At 40.4% G+C, this 19,542-nt stretch overlaps 1 protein-coding gene across 1 annotated transcript; it reads right to left on the bottom strand.

The window, feature by feature from the left end:
* Positions 1-634: 634 nt before the first annotated feature.
* On the bottom strand, positions 635-2,427 carry LOC103713754 (putative WRKY transcription factor 65). Its single transcript, XM_008804491.6, has 3 exons — positions 2,015-2,427; positions 1,774-1,896; positions 635-1,661 (listed from the first exon to the last, which is right to left on the bottom strand). Exons 1-3 carry the CDS (start codon positions 2,116-2,118, stop codon positions 1,034-1,036), a joined length of 855 nt encoding a protein of 284 aa, XP_008802713.3. The 5' UTR covers positions 2,119-2,427; the 3' UTR covers positions 635-1,033.
* Positions 2,428-19,542: the final 17,115 nt, after the last annotated feature.

The following is a 19,542-nucleotide window of genomic DNA, read 5'->3' as shown; positions in this document are numbered from 1 at the left end:
GAGTGTTTTTAAATGCATTCACTTTCTAAACATTGGAAGCATTTGGTATTATTTGCTACGAGCATAAGTTGATGAATGGCGGCAACACTAGATCCAGTAGGGTGCCTAGCAAATTTGACGAGCAAATCATATTTATGAAAAAAATGTAATGGTGTTACGTCTAGAGCATAGTACTCGATACTTCTCAAACGAGATGTCATCTTTTAATAGAAATCAACTTTAATCCTCTTTCATCAACTGCTGCCCCTCAAGCAGTTCCAAAGATTGCACCCGGAGAATTAGTTTATCCACCTACAGAAGTAGTAACTTGGTGTGAATTCTATCCGCTGCATGGTGAAGAACTAAGTCTGTGAACTCTCCCTCCTATGCTACAATGTAAACCATGTCTCTTTGAGGCATGATCAATTAGACAGGGCTATATCTCATGCACGAAAAGAGGATTCCTCTTCCTCCACCCAAATCCACCATTAAATTGTGCAATGATCGTTTCGAGATTTGTGCAGATAATGTAGAAATTTAGAATGCTTTGAGATGTGTGGAGGATACGATCCAACAGCCAATATTTCGGAAGAAGATCGCGCGCAAGATACCACCCGTACCGGGATCAATCAGCTTAATGTTTGGGAACCAATAATAGAGGTGACGTAGTGAGCGCGCTATACTTTGTATGATAAAATAAACGCGGAGCAGGTGGACGGAAAAACTGATGCTCCTGACGACATAATTAAGGTCGGCCACCGCCGCTAACCGCCACGAGAAAACGCCCCCGACTCTATCACCGTTTCTTGACAACGACATGAATCTGCCTCGCAAACCCCTCCCCTTTCCTCTCTCTCCCCTTCCTCGAATTTTTCAAGCAAAACGAAAGAACAAAAAAGCCTTAGCTGATAGAAATTTTTCAGAAAATAAAGAAAAGAAAAGGTAATCGCTAACCTCCGTACACCTACGACGAGTAAAATATCAAGAAAATTTCTAATGCTCTATCTGTCCAATCGCAAGTCCAGTAAGGCAACGCAGCGATGATGCCATCATGTCATCCGCTGCTCCTGCAGCAGGCTACCGTCGTCAACGTGAACCGCTGGCTCTCCTCCCCTCCCATTTGCCTCTCCACGAAACCTCGCCGGAACACCGCCGAGCACTCCGGCAGCTCCCCCAGGTCCGCGAATAGCGACTCCTCCTCGCCTCCGTCGTTGCCGCCGCAGTCCCGCGACAACCTCTCGCACTCGTCCGCGAACATCATCGCGACACCCGCGGCGGCGGCGGCGCCTCCGGCGACACATACGGATCCGTAGAGCAGGGCGTCATCGGCATCTGGAGGAGAGGTGGAGGAAGTAGATCCGGCGTCGGGGAGAAAGTAGCGGTCGTCGAGCGTTATGAGGGACGACGACTCGTCAGCGATCAAATCGGAGAACTTCTCGTCGGGATCGGCGGGGCCTGTCTGGACGGAGTCGGGCGCTGCCGGTTCCTGGCCCGAGGTCGGGATCTCGACCGACCGAGGCTTGGAACTTCTGTGGTGCTGGTGGTGGCGGTTTCTTGGGGGAGGACAGGCGTGGTTGTGCTCCCCGGCGTATGCTACCACCACCATGGCGGGGTCCAAGCGACTCCTCTCCACTTGCTTTCTCGCCGGACACCCCTTGAAGCTACTGCACTTGTAGTAGCCCCTGCGAGTCACCAAGAAAGTAAAACAAGAAGTCGCGCGCCGTGGCCGGATCCGACTGCGTCCATCTAGAGTGCACCGGAGGCGTTTTATAGGAAGAGGGGAGGCAATAGTACCTGGGGTAGGGGGAGCCCTTGATCGGCTTCTGGCCGTACTTCCTCCAGGCCCAGGAATCGGAAGGCGGAACAGCGCCGTCGCCGCTGGGTACGGACACCACTCGTTTCTGAACCGACCGCCGGCTGCGGAAATTATGATAAAAAATTAGCAATTGCTAATATATAAAAAATAGAAATTTAGCTTAGAAGAAGGAAAGGTGAGAGCCGGGTTGTGAGAGTTCCGGCGGAACAGCAGACGAACCTTCGCTTCTTCGAGGAAGGAGAGGAGAGGCGGGTGGAGGTCTTGAGGTCGGTGGTGGCGATGCCACGATCTTTGGGATCGGTGCCGTTGGAACAGCCGTCCATGACGGTGGTTTAAGTCCGAGCCCTTAATTTCACGATCGCCGGTCGTTCCTCCCAGCAGGGAAGAACCGAAACCAAGAGAGTAACGAGGTAAGAGATACGAGCTGAGAGAGATAAGAGAGAGCGGAGGTGGGGGAAGGAGGTGGTAAAACGCCGGCTTGAGAGAGAGAGAGAGAGAAGTTAGGTCCCACGAGTGACGCACGGATGAGTTCTTTGGCCTATTAATCTACAAAGAGAAGACGTGCGAGCACATCTGCGAACTAAAATACTGAAACGAGTAATGGAGTGGGGTAGAAGGCGTTTCTTGGGTGCACAAACTATTGAAAGATTGATGATAATAAATAGATGTGGTGGGGCGCATGGTATCTGCCTTCATATTTACGTCAGCATGGTTCAAGACAAAGAAGCGATATTTTATCCGCAGAAAGATAGCATCTTTGGATCTCCATTGTTAATTCCGAGATTAATAATGGCTACTCATTTTCTATTTTTTCCAAGTCACTATTTTTTACTACAAATTTATTCAGAAAATTCACAAAAAGTTTTACACAAGACGCCTTCAGAGCATACACTATACATAGTTTTGGACCTGGATCTCTCATCTTTTTCGAGTTTGGAAAAGTCAAAAGTCAAAGTTAAAAATGTGAAAAATTTCAAGTTGAGAAGGATCCCCTTGGAAAATCCGTCGATATCCCCTTCCCCACCACGAAGCCTTGTCCCCCTCTCCCGATGGCTCCCCGTCTATTTCTTGACGTCGGTAGAAGGCGAAAACACTTAAAAAAGATGATTTACGTTTCACCCCAAAAGAAAAAAAATTATATTCTTAGTTCTATCCACCGTGACAGTCTTTCCACTATGATAACTACTTTCTTATGATACAGCATACGATACATATATTATAACCAATTAGATCATGTTAAATTTTGCTTGAATCTAAAATTTTCGATGAGCAAATACTTGGTTCTCACGGGATTCATAAATTTTTATTGGAGATATATCAAATTTAACCAGATTTCTCTATATATAATTAAATAATTCTAACATATTTATTTATCATTAAACTTAATTTTAAGAATTATTTTTAGCAGATAATGCTCGAATTAAAATTAGAAAATATATCCTGCTCAAGCTTCTCATGCATTGTATGAAGATGTTCTTTTTTTTTTTTATGAACATATTAATAATACAATTTTTGCCTCTTTTATGGAACGAAGTGCTCTTAAATCCAATTTGTCTCTAGTTTGTGTATGCGATCTCTCAAGTTTAATTCCCGATAATGGAATAGCTCTTCACTCTTCATTCTACACACTATCTCTTGAGAAGGACAATAAAACTCTTGCCGTTCCCTCACTTCTCCCGTGCATTGCTTCACTACCACGCTCGCAGCTCTCTACGACTCCTTTTCTCTAGTCGTCTAAATCTCATCCGCCGCCACCCCCGTAATGGCCAAGTCCGTCTCCGGCCCTGACGGCATCTACTGCTCCCTCTGTTTGCCCACCAACTTCCCCACCAACCGGAGCCTCTCCATGGTCCCCGTCCTCTTCCGTAATGTTTCTGCCCAACCAGCCGACCACCTCGCCCTCGCCGATGCCGACTCCGCCTGCTCCACCACCGCCGGCCGCCAGCCTTGGACATTTCATTCGGCTCATGGATCACATAGAGACTGAGGTCAGGCGATTTATAGGGCCCACATGAAAGATATTGTGTAGTAATCCAGGACCAGGAGGGAGATAAAAGGTGAATGGTAAAAATCTCCAAAAATATATGCGGAGGATCCGGATGAAAATGACACGTACAAAATTGCCGTTCTCATGAAAACGATGCATGAAGTTTTCCATAATTTATCTAAGTAATTCTTCTTCAAGTTTCTACTGTTGATTTAGTTATGTCTTGTCAATTTGCAGTCTCTCTATTTCAGCAAGGCTTCTTCTGTTAAAAATTTTGGGTTCAACCTGCTTGTTTTCAGCAAATTTTTCTTCTCTTATATCTTGCTATCTCCTTTATAAATAAACACATTGATTGCAAATAGCTACACGTCACTTTAGGTGGCTCTTTCTCAGCCTCCTTTTCCTCAAAAGAAAAAAAAAACTTTCTACTATTGAAGACAAGACTTGGCCGGATTTGGCTGTGGCGGGACCCAACGTAACCCTGAGACGGTGGCGGTTGATCGGTTCACCTCCGGTTTGGGAGGGATGATATGAAAGGGGATACATGGTGCCATCCCAGGCTCCAGAAATTTGGCCTTTTAAGTGATTGCCCTCTCCGTTAAAGCCCAAGAATTTAGACTACCGAGTACCAAGTCTCACACCAACCGGGTAGGTTGGGTTTTCTAAGGTTTTCTAAGGCTTATTTCATGTCTATAATCGTGGAGTATATAGGCATGTGGATCTATTTTTGATAATTAAACAGGTATTAAGCTTACTCCAAATGATTTGTGATAATATTTGAAATATACAACTAATATAAGGCAGGACAATTTTTTAAAACTTTCTAGTAAGAAGATGGAGCAGGTTAACTGCCATTGAGGCCAAAACTATCAAACACATGCCTCAATTTTATTAGAATTATTGTAGAACTATTGATTGATCTTGTAATTAATTGTGTCAAACATAGTTGGCCTCCATAAAGGCTGATTGTGCAAAACTTAATTGGTCCTACCAAACTTCACCTCAATTGATTTGTGATTGATTGTGCGAAACATAGTCAGCCTTACCAAACTTCGTCAGCCTTCTAGCACTATATAAAGGCTGCCCCTATACACTGTGAAGACAAGTAGGAAAACAATTCTCTTTTCTTGTTCTTGATTTTTTTTTACAAGTTTATGTGGGAAAAAAGAATAGTGTCTCCTGGTGATATAAATGATAAAAGTAGTTTTTTTTTCCATATTTAAATCCAATATAGCCATCTATATGGACTGAATTCAACAATGTCAAAAGCCCATTTACAAAGACATAGCTGTACCATATTCATGATTGTGATGGTTCAAGATAACATGTAACAAATCACTGCCTGGTATTATTAACTAATAACGATTTATTCATGGTATCTCAGCAGAAGAAAGTTCAATGATCAATTTGTTGACATGAAATTAGTTTTAGAGAAATATGTATATATGCACCCCATAATATATCCTGGTTTTCGATGATCTACCAGGGGTAAAATGGATGAAAAAGTTCTTAATTAATAAATCACCTACCCCATGTAGGACGCACAAAATTCATTTTGACACTAGATTGGGATGCATTGCGAGAGTACGCGAAGCAATACCCTCATTTTTAAACCAAGCGACCGATTCCTGCTTCGCTTTCTCAAACTGAAAAGGACGGCCACCATGAATCATGACATGCACAAGTTAATCATTTCCACGTATCACATTTATAAATTCTTATTCAGGGTGCGGCAATGAGCTGTGTTGTGGAAACTGTTTCCACCAACTCCGATGACTTGTTCCAAAACAAGATCTTTAATCACTTGCTTCCTCTCTTATTTTGTTAACCACTTCTATTATTACATAAAGTAAGGGAAGTTCCACCTTATCTTCCTCTATCATATAGTTTATCGATAGGTCTTGCGTAAATCAGGCACACGGCATCTTAAACTAGAAAACTATTATCCGAGATTATTAGGGTAGGCAAATGAGATGGAACATTAGTGTTACACAAATACCAATCACATAAGGCTGTCTTGAAGAGTCACATATCTTCAATACTAGTGCAGTTGATTAGATGGCATCTTATGTGGTAAGTGATACGAAATCTATATTATAGGTTTCTTCGGCGAATCTTTTTATTTAGTTTTTTGATATTTTATTTTCTGATTTCTACGGATGTATTTATACTCGATTAATTTAAATTATCCGATTTATTAAAAAAAAGAGAGTCACATATCTATTTTGCATCGAATGCCAATGATCATCAATTGCCAAATACTTTACAAGTAATCAAAAAGATGTTTATCATTGTGCTGGTCGGAAACATGCCCAATGGATAGCCAGCATTTACCATTTTGGTGAGTGAATCTTATGATTGCATTGTTTGAGGAAGAGGGGGCACCAGGTTTCGTAACTCAGTGGGACTATAAGAGGTATGGGTCATTTCCGTATTTTATTTGAGATAGGATCCTCTCCACTTGGATATTAAATTAAAGAAATCCAGCCTTGCGGCCATGGTTGTCTGAGTATCATTCATAGATCATAGTTGGGTAGATCTCATATAATATCATATGGTGCATTATCTCATATATATTATAACATTTATCCAATTATGACTATTATATCATATACACATGGCCCTAATTGAAGCGCCGAACCTCTATGGTCCAACCCTAACTTTGGGGGGATTCAATTATTTTATATTTTCTTGTAGTGTTCATTATGCCTGGGCCCTTTCACTAATATAAGAACTAGTCACAATGAGAACGACATTTAGATTAACTTTATCAGTTTTTTTATCGAATAACTTTCCTATATTAGAGATGAAAGAGATCCATCGTTTATTTTTTGGTTGAGGATCCCCTTAGTAGCCTAAGCATTTTCTTTTTTTGAGTTAAACGGTCATGAAAATGCTCACCGGTCATTACATTAGGCATAAAATGGGCATAAAGAGTGAACAAAAAACATCAAAAAAAATAGAAAAGGAAAAAAGGAAAAGTAGAAATACCAGAAAAAAGAAGGGAAGAAAAAGGAAGCGGTACACCCATCCACTCACCCAGGTCCAGCCCAAAAAAAATTTGGCCCATTGACCACAAGGACCCAACCTTGTTTTACGAAATGCCGTGGGCTGAGCCATTACGGGTCGATTGTTTCATCCGAAGTCCATTTTGCCCCAGTTAATTCAATTACTTTTCTTGGTCTCCAAGGTGAATACCATAATCGGATAAAGGGTTTAGCTTCCCACTTGTTACTGGAAATTGGTCCAACCCAAGCAACAGTTGGTAGTAGTGATTGGAGTTCCCGACTAATCGTCCGAATCAGGGAGATCGGATAGGATCACTGCACCCTTCCGTGATGATGCTTTGGTGGAGTTGGATGGCTAATGAATGGCTTCAAATGGTGCTCCAACGCCGGCTTTGATATGAAACAGTAAAAACAAAAAAAAGTCTACCCATCGAAATTCGTCGCCGAGTAGTTTAAGGGTCATATACTAGTTGATAAGGCAAAAACCGCATATCTCAATCGTTAATCTCTTCTACGTTTTTCGGTAACAAAATTTGCTTAGGTACCATGTTTGCTGGGAAATCATTGGCGAAACGGCCAAGTTGTTGACATTTGCTAAGAATAGATGGGCCACATGGCAAGTTTTGAATGGTCAGCTCTTATTGATCAGTCCAGCTAGTTAGCATGAGTGAGGTAATCCGCTTTCCTGCAGTTGGGACTTATATATTTTTTCTGCAGTTGGGTAGTCCAGTTGCAGAAAAAAAAGAAAGTAGACATATATATACCCTGGGGAGCGCTGCAGGCAATCCAATACATGACCACCCAAGGTGCTACATTTTCACTTGTCACAGCCCTTCTTCTTCCCATCTCTTCCAGGAAAGGAGGGTTGGGCATCGATTCATCAGTTAAGGGGCGTATGGACCCATGAAATGTACATGTGATCGGTGGCCACAAGTAAATTAGTCTGGCACGAGAGAAAAAGATGGGGCTCGGGTTGCGCTTGGGAGAGAGGGAGAGAGCGGAGCGGCCGAGGGGGCCGCGCATGACGAAAAGAAGGATCGATAAAGGGACATGTGTTTCGGAAGACGAACAGAGCTGCTGATCACTGGATCGTCTTTTTTGCTGCTCATCATTCTGGAGAGTTTTTCTAGACCCTAGGTGTACATGTTCCTCCATCATTATAGAGCGCTTTGGCTTTTGATTCTGTAGATAATGCTCATGCAAGATTAGTGTGAGCTGCTAGTATACCACACACAAAAAAAAAAAAGTAGCGCCAGGCATGGGTAGGTGGGGTTCGGATGGGTCCAAAGATGGCGGTGATGGCAAATTCGGACCTTAAAGGTATCCTAACTTTATAGAATATGGGCTCATCAGAATTAGGAATGGTTCTATGTTGATTGGACTGCCAATTTTTTGGGCGTAGCTTTGAGCAAGATCTTTTTAATTAGTTTGTTCACCATCCTTCTCAAATAAAATATTTTGGAACATGTTTCGCATCCGATGCAGGGCCTAACCCAAGCGTTGTAGAGAGAGAAACAACACAAAAATAGGGAGAAAAAGGGAAGATTTTTTTAAAAAGAAAAATCTATTCATCAATCAAAATTACAAATTAAATCCTGGACTTTCTTATATAAATGAGTCTTACAAACTGTAGGTAAAAATAGAAACCTTGACTCATAAAATAAAACAAAACAAAGTAGAACTATTCGACTACAAAATATGAAAATTAGGAAAAGATAATATTATCTCTAATAGAAAATTCACAGGACCTTTAGTCAAAATCCCTGGATCCCATTCGCTTGCATTTTCTCTTAGATTGTTGGGGCATGTGACAGTAAATTTACTAGCTTCTACGGGGTTGGCATGATCTAACTCATCGTGATATCTGCCAACTATATTCCACACTTTATCAGTATCTTAAATTTTCTTGAGTCGCTTTCAACTCAAGATTTTTCATGAATCTTAAATGGCAAAGTTGGCGGCCTAATCCCATAGTTTTGCCACCACATATTTTTTTTATTTTTTCTTGATTAAGCAGAAAAGGTTATACGACCACTTCCTACAACTGAATTACATGCTTGCCCAAAAAAGAAAAGAAAAGAAAAGAAAAACACCCTCAGTTACATGGAAAGATAAGGAGGCGTAGGATATCCAATCTTCATCTCCTCCGCTGCCTCTATTTTAGCAATGTAGGAACCTCAGTTCTATTGAACTTAATAGAGTAGAAAAAAGAGTTGCATCCCGTCACAAGATATTGTCCGCTTTGGGGAGACCCTCCGTCTTTTCAGAACAGAAGATACCCCTCATGGCTTTGTCCAAAAGGCATCTCGTAAGGGAAAGAAAATGGAGATCCCTTATAAGCACAATTCTTTCCACTACTCAAGCAGTATGGGACTAAAGATTTGTGGCTCCCCTTTACACCCCTAACAGGACTAAATACGAAGATTGTTGACCATGCATCGCATTGCCTCTGGAGATTGACAGCTAATGTTCATTAATCCCACAAGTTACCTAATGTCGTAGTTAGAGATGGGCATTGCCTATCTCTAACGGGTCGTACCTAACGGGTCGTGCCTAGCATGGCCCATAAAAGGGGGCCGGGCTGGGTTACGAATTCCTGGCCCGCGGGCTGAGCCCGGCCCGGCCCATAAGGGCCTGGGCTGGCACGATTCGTGGGCCAAGCACGCACGGCCCGCGAGCCAGCCCGGCACGGCCCATAAGGGCCTGGGCTGGTACGATTCGTCGGCCAAGCATGGCACAGCTCGCGAACCAGCCCGGAACGGCCCATAAGGGCCTGAACCGGGCCTGGGCCGGGCCAGGCACGGCTCGTCCCCTTAAAATAAATGAGAATAAATTTTTTTTAATAAATTAATAAATATTGGGAACTAAGGATTTATTAATATAAAGCCACCTTAATGGTGGGGGGTTTGGCATAGACCCCTACCAGTTTATTAATTTAAATCAAAATGGTACATGAAGGGAGGTTTGGACCTTGGTCTGACCTCCAGAATACAATAAGAAAGGAAAAAAAATAGAGATGACTCACTTTAACAATTAAAAAAATAAAAATGTACAATTATAAGAAATTAAGAAATAAAAATAAATGATCAAAATCTTACTAATCATCAGTATTCACTATTCAGTAGTGTTTGTATCATCATCATCAGAGGATGTTGTATCATGTCCACCTTTATCTTGAAGTCTCGCCTCAGCATCCAACCAATCTTTGAAGCAGAGAAGCATCTCAACCGTTTCGCCAGTCATCCTACTTCTCTTTTCGTCAAGAACACGCTGACCTGCACTAAAAGCGGATTCCGATGCTACTGTGGACATCGGCACAGCTAAAATATCGCGTGCAATTGCAGACATAACAGGATATTGATTTTTAACACTCTTCCAACAAGATAATACATTTAGACTCTTTATTTGATTTTCATCATATGCAGACTGAAGATCATTTCGTAAATAAAATTCTAATTCACTACTTAAAGATGAAGAAGATGAAGATGAACTTGAAGCATATGTGTGTTTTCTCTGTGCAATGAATGAAAAAATAGATGACGAACGAGAACTACTAGAAGAAGAAATAGAGCTTTGTACGGAAAATCTAGATCCACGAATTTTTTCATCATATATAGCATAATATCATAAAAAAGTTGTTTTACCTTAATTTTAGCAGGTTCAGGATCTTGAATCATATTTTCACAATATGCCTCAAGTAAAATTAATACGCCATTCAATTTAACTCTTGGATCAAATACAGCAGCTAAGTTATGCATAGGACATATCTTGTCCCAATACTCATTCCATTTAGATTCCATTTGTTCAATAATAGGCATTAAAACATCATCATATCTATGTTCTGCAAATTTTTGACTAATCATATATGCTTGTTGTAAAAATGAACATGAAGTTGGATAATAAATACCAGAAAAAATATTAGTAGCATTATAGAAACTAAACAAAAAATCTTCCAAAATTTTTTCTTTATTCCAATCAATTTCAGTCAATGTAAAGCCTAATCCATGATCATTAATATATGCACTTAATAAATTTTTATATGGGTATGCATCGTGTATCATGCTATATGTTGAGTTTCAACGACTAATTACATCAAGTTTAAATTTTTTAAAACGTTTACCTTGATTTATACATAGTTCCTTAAATTCTTGAAGTTTTGATATTGAAGCATGAATAAAAGAAACTGCATTTCTAATTTTTGAAATGACATCTTGAATCATGCCCATGCTAGCTTGAACAGAAAGATTTAAGATATGACATGCACATCTAATATGCAATAAATTTTCATTTAACATGGGATGCAATGAGTCCTTTAATAATGTAACAGGAGAATTATTATTAGATGCATTATCAAAAGTAATAGACATAATTTTATCATTAATATTATATGAACATGCAGTTTGATAAATGGCATTTGAAATTTGTTGCCCAGAATGTGGAAAATCAAAGGCACAAAAAGCAAGAATACGTTTATTTAATTGCCAATCATTATCAATATAATGAGCAGTAATAGCAATAAAACAATTACTACCTACAGATGCTGACCAAATATCAGAAGTTAATGAAACTTTTATATTTAAAGTAGAGAGTGTTTTAATTAAACTTTGTCTCATTGCTAAAAAGTTAGTCATAGCTACTCTTCTAAATGTACGCCTACTAGTTCTTTTGTAAGCAGGTTGTAGGTTTAATTGAACATATTCTTCAAAATTAAAAGATTCACATAAACTAAAAGGTAATTTATCCTTAACTATCTATTTTACAAGTGCTTTTCTTTGATTTTAATGATTATATGCAAAATTACCTAAAAGTGATCCCCCTTGTATGTTAAGGGTACTTTGAAGACGAGAATCATGCATCCTATGACTCTCTTGATGTCTTTTTAAATGGCCTGTTCCCCCACTACTACTACAACTATAAAGTTTGGCACATTTTTTACATTTTGCTTTCCAGACTCCATCAACCATAATTCTATCAAATTCATTCCATACAGCACTAGTCCTCTTACGAGAAGAGGTTTGATCTTCACTCGGTTCACTAGTTCTAGAGAAACTAGAAATATGGGGTTGGGAATTAGTTTCTTCTCCCCCAGAAACAGGAGGAATGCCAAAATGACTTTCCTCAAAAGATGACATATCTAAATTGATGAATGCAAAAAATAAAAACTAACCACAAGGAGGAATTGAGTAGAGGACCAGAGGTAGAGCCGAGATTTGTGAGCTTCCTCTTGTGCTCTTAACAAGAACCTCCTTCTCTTCTCAACAAGAACCTCCTCTTGTGTAGCACTTGAACACTTGCTAAATGCAAACTAAAAATTAAATTGCTAGAAGAGCACTTGCTAAATATTGCTAGAAGAGAGAAATAGTAGCAGTAGAGAAGGAGAGAAGAGTTGGTTTGGTGTGGTGAGAATGAGGGAGGAAAGGGGTATTTATAGGACTCCAAATAGTTTTTCCAAAATACCCCTCAAATTAGCCGTTTTATGATTGTTGGAAGGGGTATTTTGGTAAAAACCAAAAATAGCCGTTATGGCAACGGTTTTTTTTTTTTTTTTGCCAGACGGGCCGTGCCAGGCACGGCCCGTAACGGCTATTTTTTGGTAGCCAGACGGGCCGGGCCAGGCACGGCCCGTTTAGTCTGTGGCCCGGTGGGCCTGGGCCGGGCCGGGTTCGGCACGGCCCGATGCCCATCTCTAGACGTAGTAAACTGGTAAACATCAGTTTTCCATTCACCATTGTTGTTATGACGATTCATAGTTGCTGATAGGACGCTAAATTTTGCCCTATGCAAGACAAATGATCTTTCGGCCCGGCCCGATGCCCATCTCTAGACGTAATAAACTGGTAAACATCAGTTTTCCCTTCACCATTGTTGTTACGACGATTCATAGTTGCTGATAGGACGCTAAATTTTGCCTGATGTCCATGCAAGACAAATGATCTCACGGTGATCAATAGCACTGCCCCATATTATATTGTTGCATTTGTTATAGGGTGGCCACTAGTGTACTTCATCTTTGTCATTGGATCAAGCTTTTAAGTAATCATTGCAGCTTGGTCCTATAAAAAGGATTCGACGCCAGTTGTCCCTCCCTCCTTTGTGTGTATATATATATTGAAGAAAAATTAAAAGGCTGTTGCAGGAGTCGATCATGGTAAGGTGTTTTCACCCAGATGGTGGGGCTTGGGTTTGGGTTGTTAGTCATAAATAATAACATGCTAAGGTTTAGAATCACAAAATAATACCGTATTCAAGTTTAAGGGATATACCTGCGGAAGACATATTGAATACGTTCTTCAATCACCTGGAATAATAGCGGCTGGATCTTCCCTTCCTTGCTCCTCACAAAAGATAGCCGTCAATGGGGCAAGCTATCAACCATATGGAGAGGAGAGGGGGACCTAGCCTATATATAGGAAACATAGAGGAGCCTTCCCATTAAAGGCTCCATAACCCTAATTGGGTTTCCTGGCCTACATACCAAAAGTACCACAATAAATAGGACTCAATCCTATACATCCAAGGTGCACCAAAGCCCATAAAACAAAATGATCACACATCATATTGGGCTTAACCATAGTACCATTCTGAGCCATACGTCTAACCCGTTTTATAAAACAAAAATATGCAATCAATGTAAGCCCATATTTTGAAATTATTCTAACATTCTCCCACTTGGGCGAACACGGATTGTCATATTAATTTAAAAACTTTGTTTTGAAAACGACTCTCGGGTTAGACTACAAAAGTGGCCACACATATAGCTCAAATGATAATCACCTTGGATACATGATCCGGTCCAACAAGAACATCAACATTGAACATGGAAGTCGTTACACCATTTAATCGATGTAAGACCACTCCACAGCTACAAATGCTAACATCCTTATCGACATGGATCCCCATCCTCCAACCAATGTGGTAGTATGTAGTATGAAATTAGCACCAAAATGTGATCAAAGGTGTGCTAATTCATATCGGTCCTCATAAATGCTTCAAAAGAAGCCATATGTCTCAAAAGAGACTCACATCATGTCTTTATGCATTATATCTCGAGATCAAAATGATATCATAATAAAAGACATATGTGCAATGCATGCTCAAACATAATTATAATTTCTGTGCACAAAATACAGAATTATAAATAGAAAGATAAATATTTTATAATTGGAAGAGGCTGTACCCGAAGCATATGGGTTGCCTACATACCCTGTAAAAAGGATCAAGCCAAAATATAGTTCTCTTACATAAATAACTCCCACTAACCAAAAACATCAAAGGTTTCCACAATGCCCATATTAGCAATATGTGTCTTAAAGACTTTCGTTGCGAGTCCCTTAGTTAATGGATCTGCAATCATTGCTTTTGTATTTATATGCTCTATTTTTGTCTGCCCTTCTTTAACTTTATCTTTGACCACCAAGTACTTGATGTCTATATGCTTAGAGCCACCAGAACTCTTGTTATTCTTTGAAAAGAATACCGCTACACTATTATCACAATAGATGGTAATTGGTCTCGAGATGGAATCAACAACTTTTCGTCCTGAAATAAAATTTCTCAACCAAATGGCTTGGACTGTAGCTCCATAACATGCCACAAATTCAGCCTGCATGTTAGAAGAAGCCACTAGAGTTTGCTTAATACCTTTCCCAAAAATAGCACCACCAGTCATTATAAAAATATAACCTGAAGTTGACTTCAGATTATCTTGACATCCTACAAAATCAAAATCTGAGTAGCCTACCACCTCAAGATGATCTGTACGCTGAAAGGTAAGCATATAACCTTCAGTCGTTTTCAATAATCTCAAAACTTTCTTAGTTGCTTTCTAATGCTCTTGTCCTAGATTCGATTAAAATCTACAAAAGACACTCACTGCATAGGCTATGTCTGCTCTAGTGCAAACTTGAGCATACATCAGGCTCCCTACAGCTCTTGCATAGAGTATGTTCTTCAAAGATTCTCTTTCAAGTTTATTTCTTGGACACTGGGCTTTGCTGAACTTATCCCCTTTTACTATAGGTACATCACCAGGTGCACAGTTTTGCATATTGAACCTCTCTAGGATGCGTCGTATGTATATCTTTTGCGAAAGTCCCAACAAGCCACGGTCTCTATCACGCTGTATCTCAATTCCAAGTACAAAGGAAGCTTCTCCAAGATCTTTCATTTCAAAATTAGCAGATAACATTTTCTTTGTCTCATGAAGTAACCCTAGGTCACTGCTGGCAAGTAAAATATCATCCACATACAAAACAAGAAAAATGAATTTTCTCCCACTGATCTTGAGATAAATGCATTGGTCCACTGTATTTTCAACAAAACCAAGAGAAGTCACCACTTCATCAAATTTCAAATACCATTGTCGGGATGCTTGCTTGAGCCCATATATGGATTTGTTCAACTTACACACTAAATTTTTCTTTTCCTCTACGACAAAACCTTCAGGTTGCCTCATGTAAACTTCTTCATAGAGATCTCCATTTAAAAACGCTGTCTTAACATCCATTTGATGAAGCTCCAAATTATAGTGTGCTACAAGTGCCATGATAATTCTAAAGGAATCCTTGGATGAAACCGGTGAAAAAGTCTCATTATAGTCAATGCCCTCTCGCTGAGTGAACCCTTTGGCAACCAGTCTAGCCTTTTGTCGTTCAACATCCCCTTTTGAGTCTAACTTGGATTTGTAAACCCATTTGCAACCTATGGCCTTAACATGTGGTGGAAGTTCAACAAGTTCCCAAACTTTATTTCTCTTCATAGAAAGCATTTCATCTTCCATAGCATTCAGCCATTTATCTGAGTCAGGTCTTGTTAATGCTTCATTAAAAGAAACAGGATCAATATTATGCCCAATATTAAAATCACTCTCCAGTAAGTAGACAATATAGTCATTAGGCAAGGCAGACCTTCTTTCCCTTTGTGATCTCCTAACTTGTGGTTCAGAAAATGACTCTACTGGTGTTGGAGGAGGAACGTGAAGTTCTTCTTGATGCTCAGGTTCTTCATTAGCTATTGTAATTGGCTGAGAAATAACTTTTTCTTGTACAACAGGAATCGGAACCACAACTTGATCCGGTTCAGCAAAAATTTTATTTAACACGGAGCTCTTACTATTACCAACATCATTTTCTAAAAATTTTGCTGTAATGGACTCAACAATTCTGGTGCCACGATTAGGACAATAGAACTTGTAGCCTTTTGATCTATCTGGATACCCAATGAAAAAACCAGGTGTGGATTTGGGGTCTAATTTCTTTTCATAAGGATTATAAATCCTAATCTCAGCTGGGCAGCCCCAAACTTTAAAATGGGCTAAACTGGGTTTACGACCTGTCCACAATTCAAAAGGAGTTTTCTCAACAGCTTTACTAGGAACCCTGTTCAGAATGTACATGGCAGATTTCAATGCTTCACCCCATAAGAATTCTGGCAAATTTGTTCTACTCATCATACTCCTGACCATATCCTTTAGAGTCCGATTACGCCTTTCAGAAACACCATTTTGCTCAGGTGTTCCTGGCATTGTGTATTGAGGGACTATCCCACTTTGCTGTAAAAATCTTGCAAAATCACCCATGTTCTGACCAGACTCGTCATACTTACCATAGTATTCACCACCACGGTCAGATCTCACAACTTTGATACTTTTCCCACATTGTTTTTCAACTTCCATTTTAAATATCTTGAATTTTTCAAGAGCGAGGGATTTATCATTAATTAAGTAAATATAACCATAACGCGAGAAATCATCAATGAAGGTTATAAAATATTTGTTCCCACATATAGTAGAAGGTAACGGTCCACTAATATCGGTGTGAATTAGATCCAAAAGACCATCGCTTCTAGTGGATCCCTTTCTTGTAGTTCTAGTCAGCTTTCCTCTTATGCAATCTATGCAGGTGTCAAAGTCCGAAAAATTCAGAGAGGGTAGAATCTCAACTTTCATCAATCTCTCCATTCGCTCTCTTGAAATGTGCCCTAAACGCTTATGCCATAATATAGAGGATGATTCACTAATTAAAGCCCTTTTCTTTCCAACTTTAGTAACACAAGAGATTTCATCAACTGGAGCCAAAATCAATTTGTATAAACCATCACACAAAATGCCATGTCCAACCATACGAGAGTCATAAAATAGTTCAATCATTCCATTACTAAATTTAAAAGAAAATCCAGACTGATCAAGCTTTGACACAGAAATTAAATTCCGTCTCATCGTCGGTACAAAAAATATATTTTCCAAAATAAGAGAAAAACCAGACTCCAAGGATAACTTCACTGCTCCTATAAACTCAACTTTAACTTGAACTCCATTTCCAACGCATAGGTTCACTTCATTCTCACTTGGCCTCCGTCTCCTTATTAATCCCTGTAAGGAATTAGTGATATGAATACTTGCACCAGAGTCTATCCACCAAGAATTTAAAGGTACATCTATCAAATAAGACTCAAAACAAACCAAAACCAAGGAGATACCTGATGAAATCTTCTTCTTCTCCAACCAAGCCTTAAACTTAAAGCAATCCTTCTGCCAATGACCCTTCTTTTTGCAGAATTTACATTTGTCATTCTTTTTCATAATTCCTTTAGGACCACCAGAAGTCTCCCCACCAGATCCTTTGTTCTGCTGATTGTAGTGAGGTTTGTTGCCCTTATGGAACTTGCCCTTACGATTATGAGAAGACCTCTTGTTTTGAGAAGGCTGATGGGTCAGTTGCACAGTTTCTACAGTCTCACGACGTATTCTATACTCCTCTTGGGCACACACAGCAATCAAATCATTCAAATCCCATTTGTCACGCTGGGCATTATAAGCAACTTTAAGCTGATTAAACTGGCTAGGAAGGCTATTAAGAGTATGATAGATAAGAAAAGGCTCTGCAATGGGAACTTTGAGGGCTTCCAATTTAGAACTTATGTGCAACATTTTCATGATGTACTCCCTAACTCCACAAACACCATCATATTTCATATTCATAAATTTATCCATTAGGTCCCCAGTCTCAGCCTTATCGGACTCAACAAATCGCTGTCCTATAGCATCCAAAAAATTCTTAGCATTGTCGTGGTCCGGTATAGCACCCATAATGGAATCAGATATGGAACGCTTGATAATCTTCAAACATAGCCTGTTAGCTCTTTCCCATTTGACATACTCAGCCTTGTATTCGATAGTGCTCTTATCTGTTGGTTTTGAAGGCTGCTCCTCCAAAGCAAAATCTAAACCCAAGAGACCCAGTGCTATTTCTATATCTCGTTTCCATCTCACATAATTATTTCCAGTCAAGGTTTGAACGGCAGACAATTGGCTTGATAGAGAAGAGGCATTCAAGACTGTGGAAACAACATATTTCATTTAATATCATCCAAAAGTGATGCATGCAATCAATGGATGATAACATATCTATCTAATCAATTTGGGCTATTAATTAGATAGTCCGTAATCAACTTGAAAAAACATATAAATCTAATTACGGTAAGAGCCTTGGTGCATCATTGTAAAGTCACCTTTGGGCTAACAATACAACACGCTATAAGGTCCTCTTAAGACATATCATGAAGCCAATTAACAAAATCACATCAGCTGTCAAAAACACCATCACCTTTGGGCAGAAGAATGATTCTAGGCTAATGTAATCCCATTAATCACTTCATGTCATTTTTCCAAATCATTATACACAATAACACCTTCGGGCAAGATATTGCATTCAATGATCTGGCAAAATGCAATGCTACCCTTTTTTTTTTTTTTTTTTTTTGAGAAAATCAGATAAATATCAGTGAGTGTGCCACTTTGGCGGCTACCACCCACTTCAATTTCAAAATATTCTCAAATAGGAAAATAAGGATAGTCTTTATGCCCAACAATTTCAATCACAAAATGATAGTTATGTGACAAAATCATAACCATTAAACATGCTACAAAAATAATCAAAAACAACATATGTGATTGATTAAACAAAAAATGTTAATTACAAAAGACATATATGGCAGCAAGAGATGTCCAAAATTTAATAATTTATTAATTTAACACCTCAATAATTAATATGCATGAGGGCCTTGATTCAGCTTATTCAATATTTAAATAATAATTAAATAGGTTACTAACTCTTAGCCCCAGGTCTAAAAACCCATTATGGTCCATTAAATAAAATTGGGTTGGTTATATAAAAGAGCCCAACCTGCAACCATGGACCCATTCAGGTTGGGCTTAGTAGGCCCAAGCCCAATCAAAGGGCAAAACCCTAAAACTTTTTTTTTTTTTTTGGCCTATCTTCTTCCTGGCCGCCGCTGTTCCCTTGTTTGGGAAGCAGCCCGTGGCTGCTACCCATGGCTGCCCCATGGTGGCAGCCCGCGGCTGCCACCCATGGCTGCCACCCACGCCGGCCACTGCGAGCGGCCGGCGAGGCTCCCCGGGCCGCTGCGCGGCCGGCTGTGGGGTAGCCGGGAGAAGGCCCCCGAAGCCGCGAGGCCCCACGGCCTGCGGCCGGCCGTGGGGTGGCCGAAAGAAAGCCCCCGACGCCGAGAGGCCCCCACGGCCTGCGGCCGGCCGTGGGGTGGCTTGGGACGCGCCCGCGGCCCGCAGCGGCGGCGGCGTCCGCCTGCTGTGGCACCGTGGGGCGGCCGTCCGCCCGCGGTGGTGGCGGGCGAGCCGCCTCGGCCTCCTTCCGCCGGCCGTCGCACGGCACAGAGGCGCCGGCCAGCGGCGAGGAAGGCCCCTTGCCATCCTTCATCTTCTTCTTCTTTTAGCC

The sequence above is a fragment of the Phoenix dactylifera genome, chromosome 12 (assembly GCF_051530095.1).
Source record: "Phoenix dactylifera cultivar Ajwa chromosome 12, Ajwa_hap1_PhDact_Kaust_v1.1, whole genome shotgun sequence".
NCBI lineage: Eukaryota > Viridiplantae > Streptophyta > Magnoliopsida > Arecales > Arecaceae > Phoenix > Phoenix dactylifera.
This window is presented reverse-complemented; position numbering and strand designations above follow the sequence as displayed.

Bases quoted from the DNA above. Each gene is read 5' to 3' on its own strand.
- LOC103713754 (XM_008804491.6), bottom strand. From the start codon at position 2,118: ATGGACGGCTGTTCCAACGGCACCGATCCCAAAGATCGTGGCATCGCC. The intron at 1,897-2,014 runs GTTCGTCTGCTG...TAATTTCCGCAG, and splicing joins CCTTCCTCGAAGAAGCGAAG to CCGGCGGTCGGTTCAGAAAC. The intron at 1,662-1,773 runs GTACTATTGCCT...GGTGACTCGCAG, and splicing joins AAGGGCTCCCCCTACCCCAG to GGGCTACTACAAGTGCAGTA.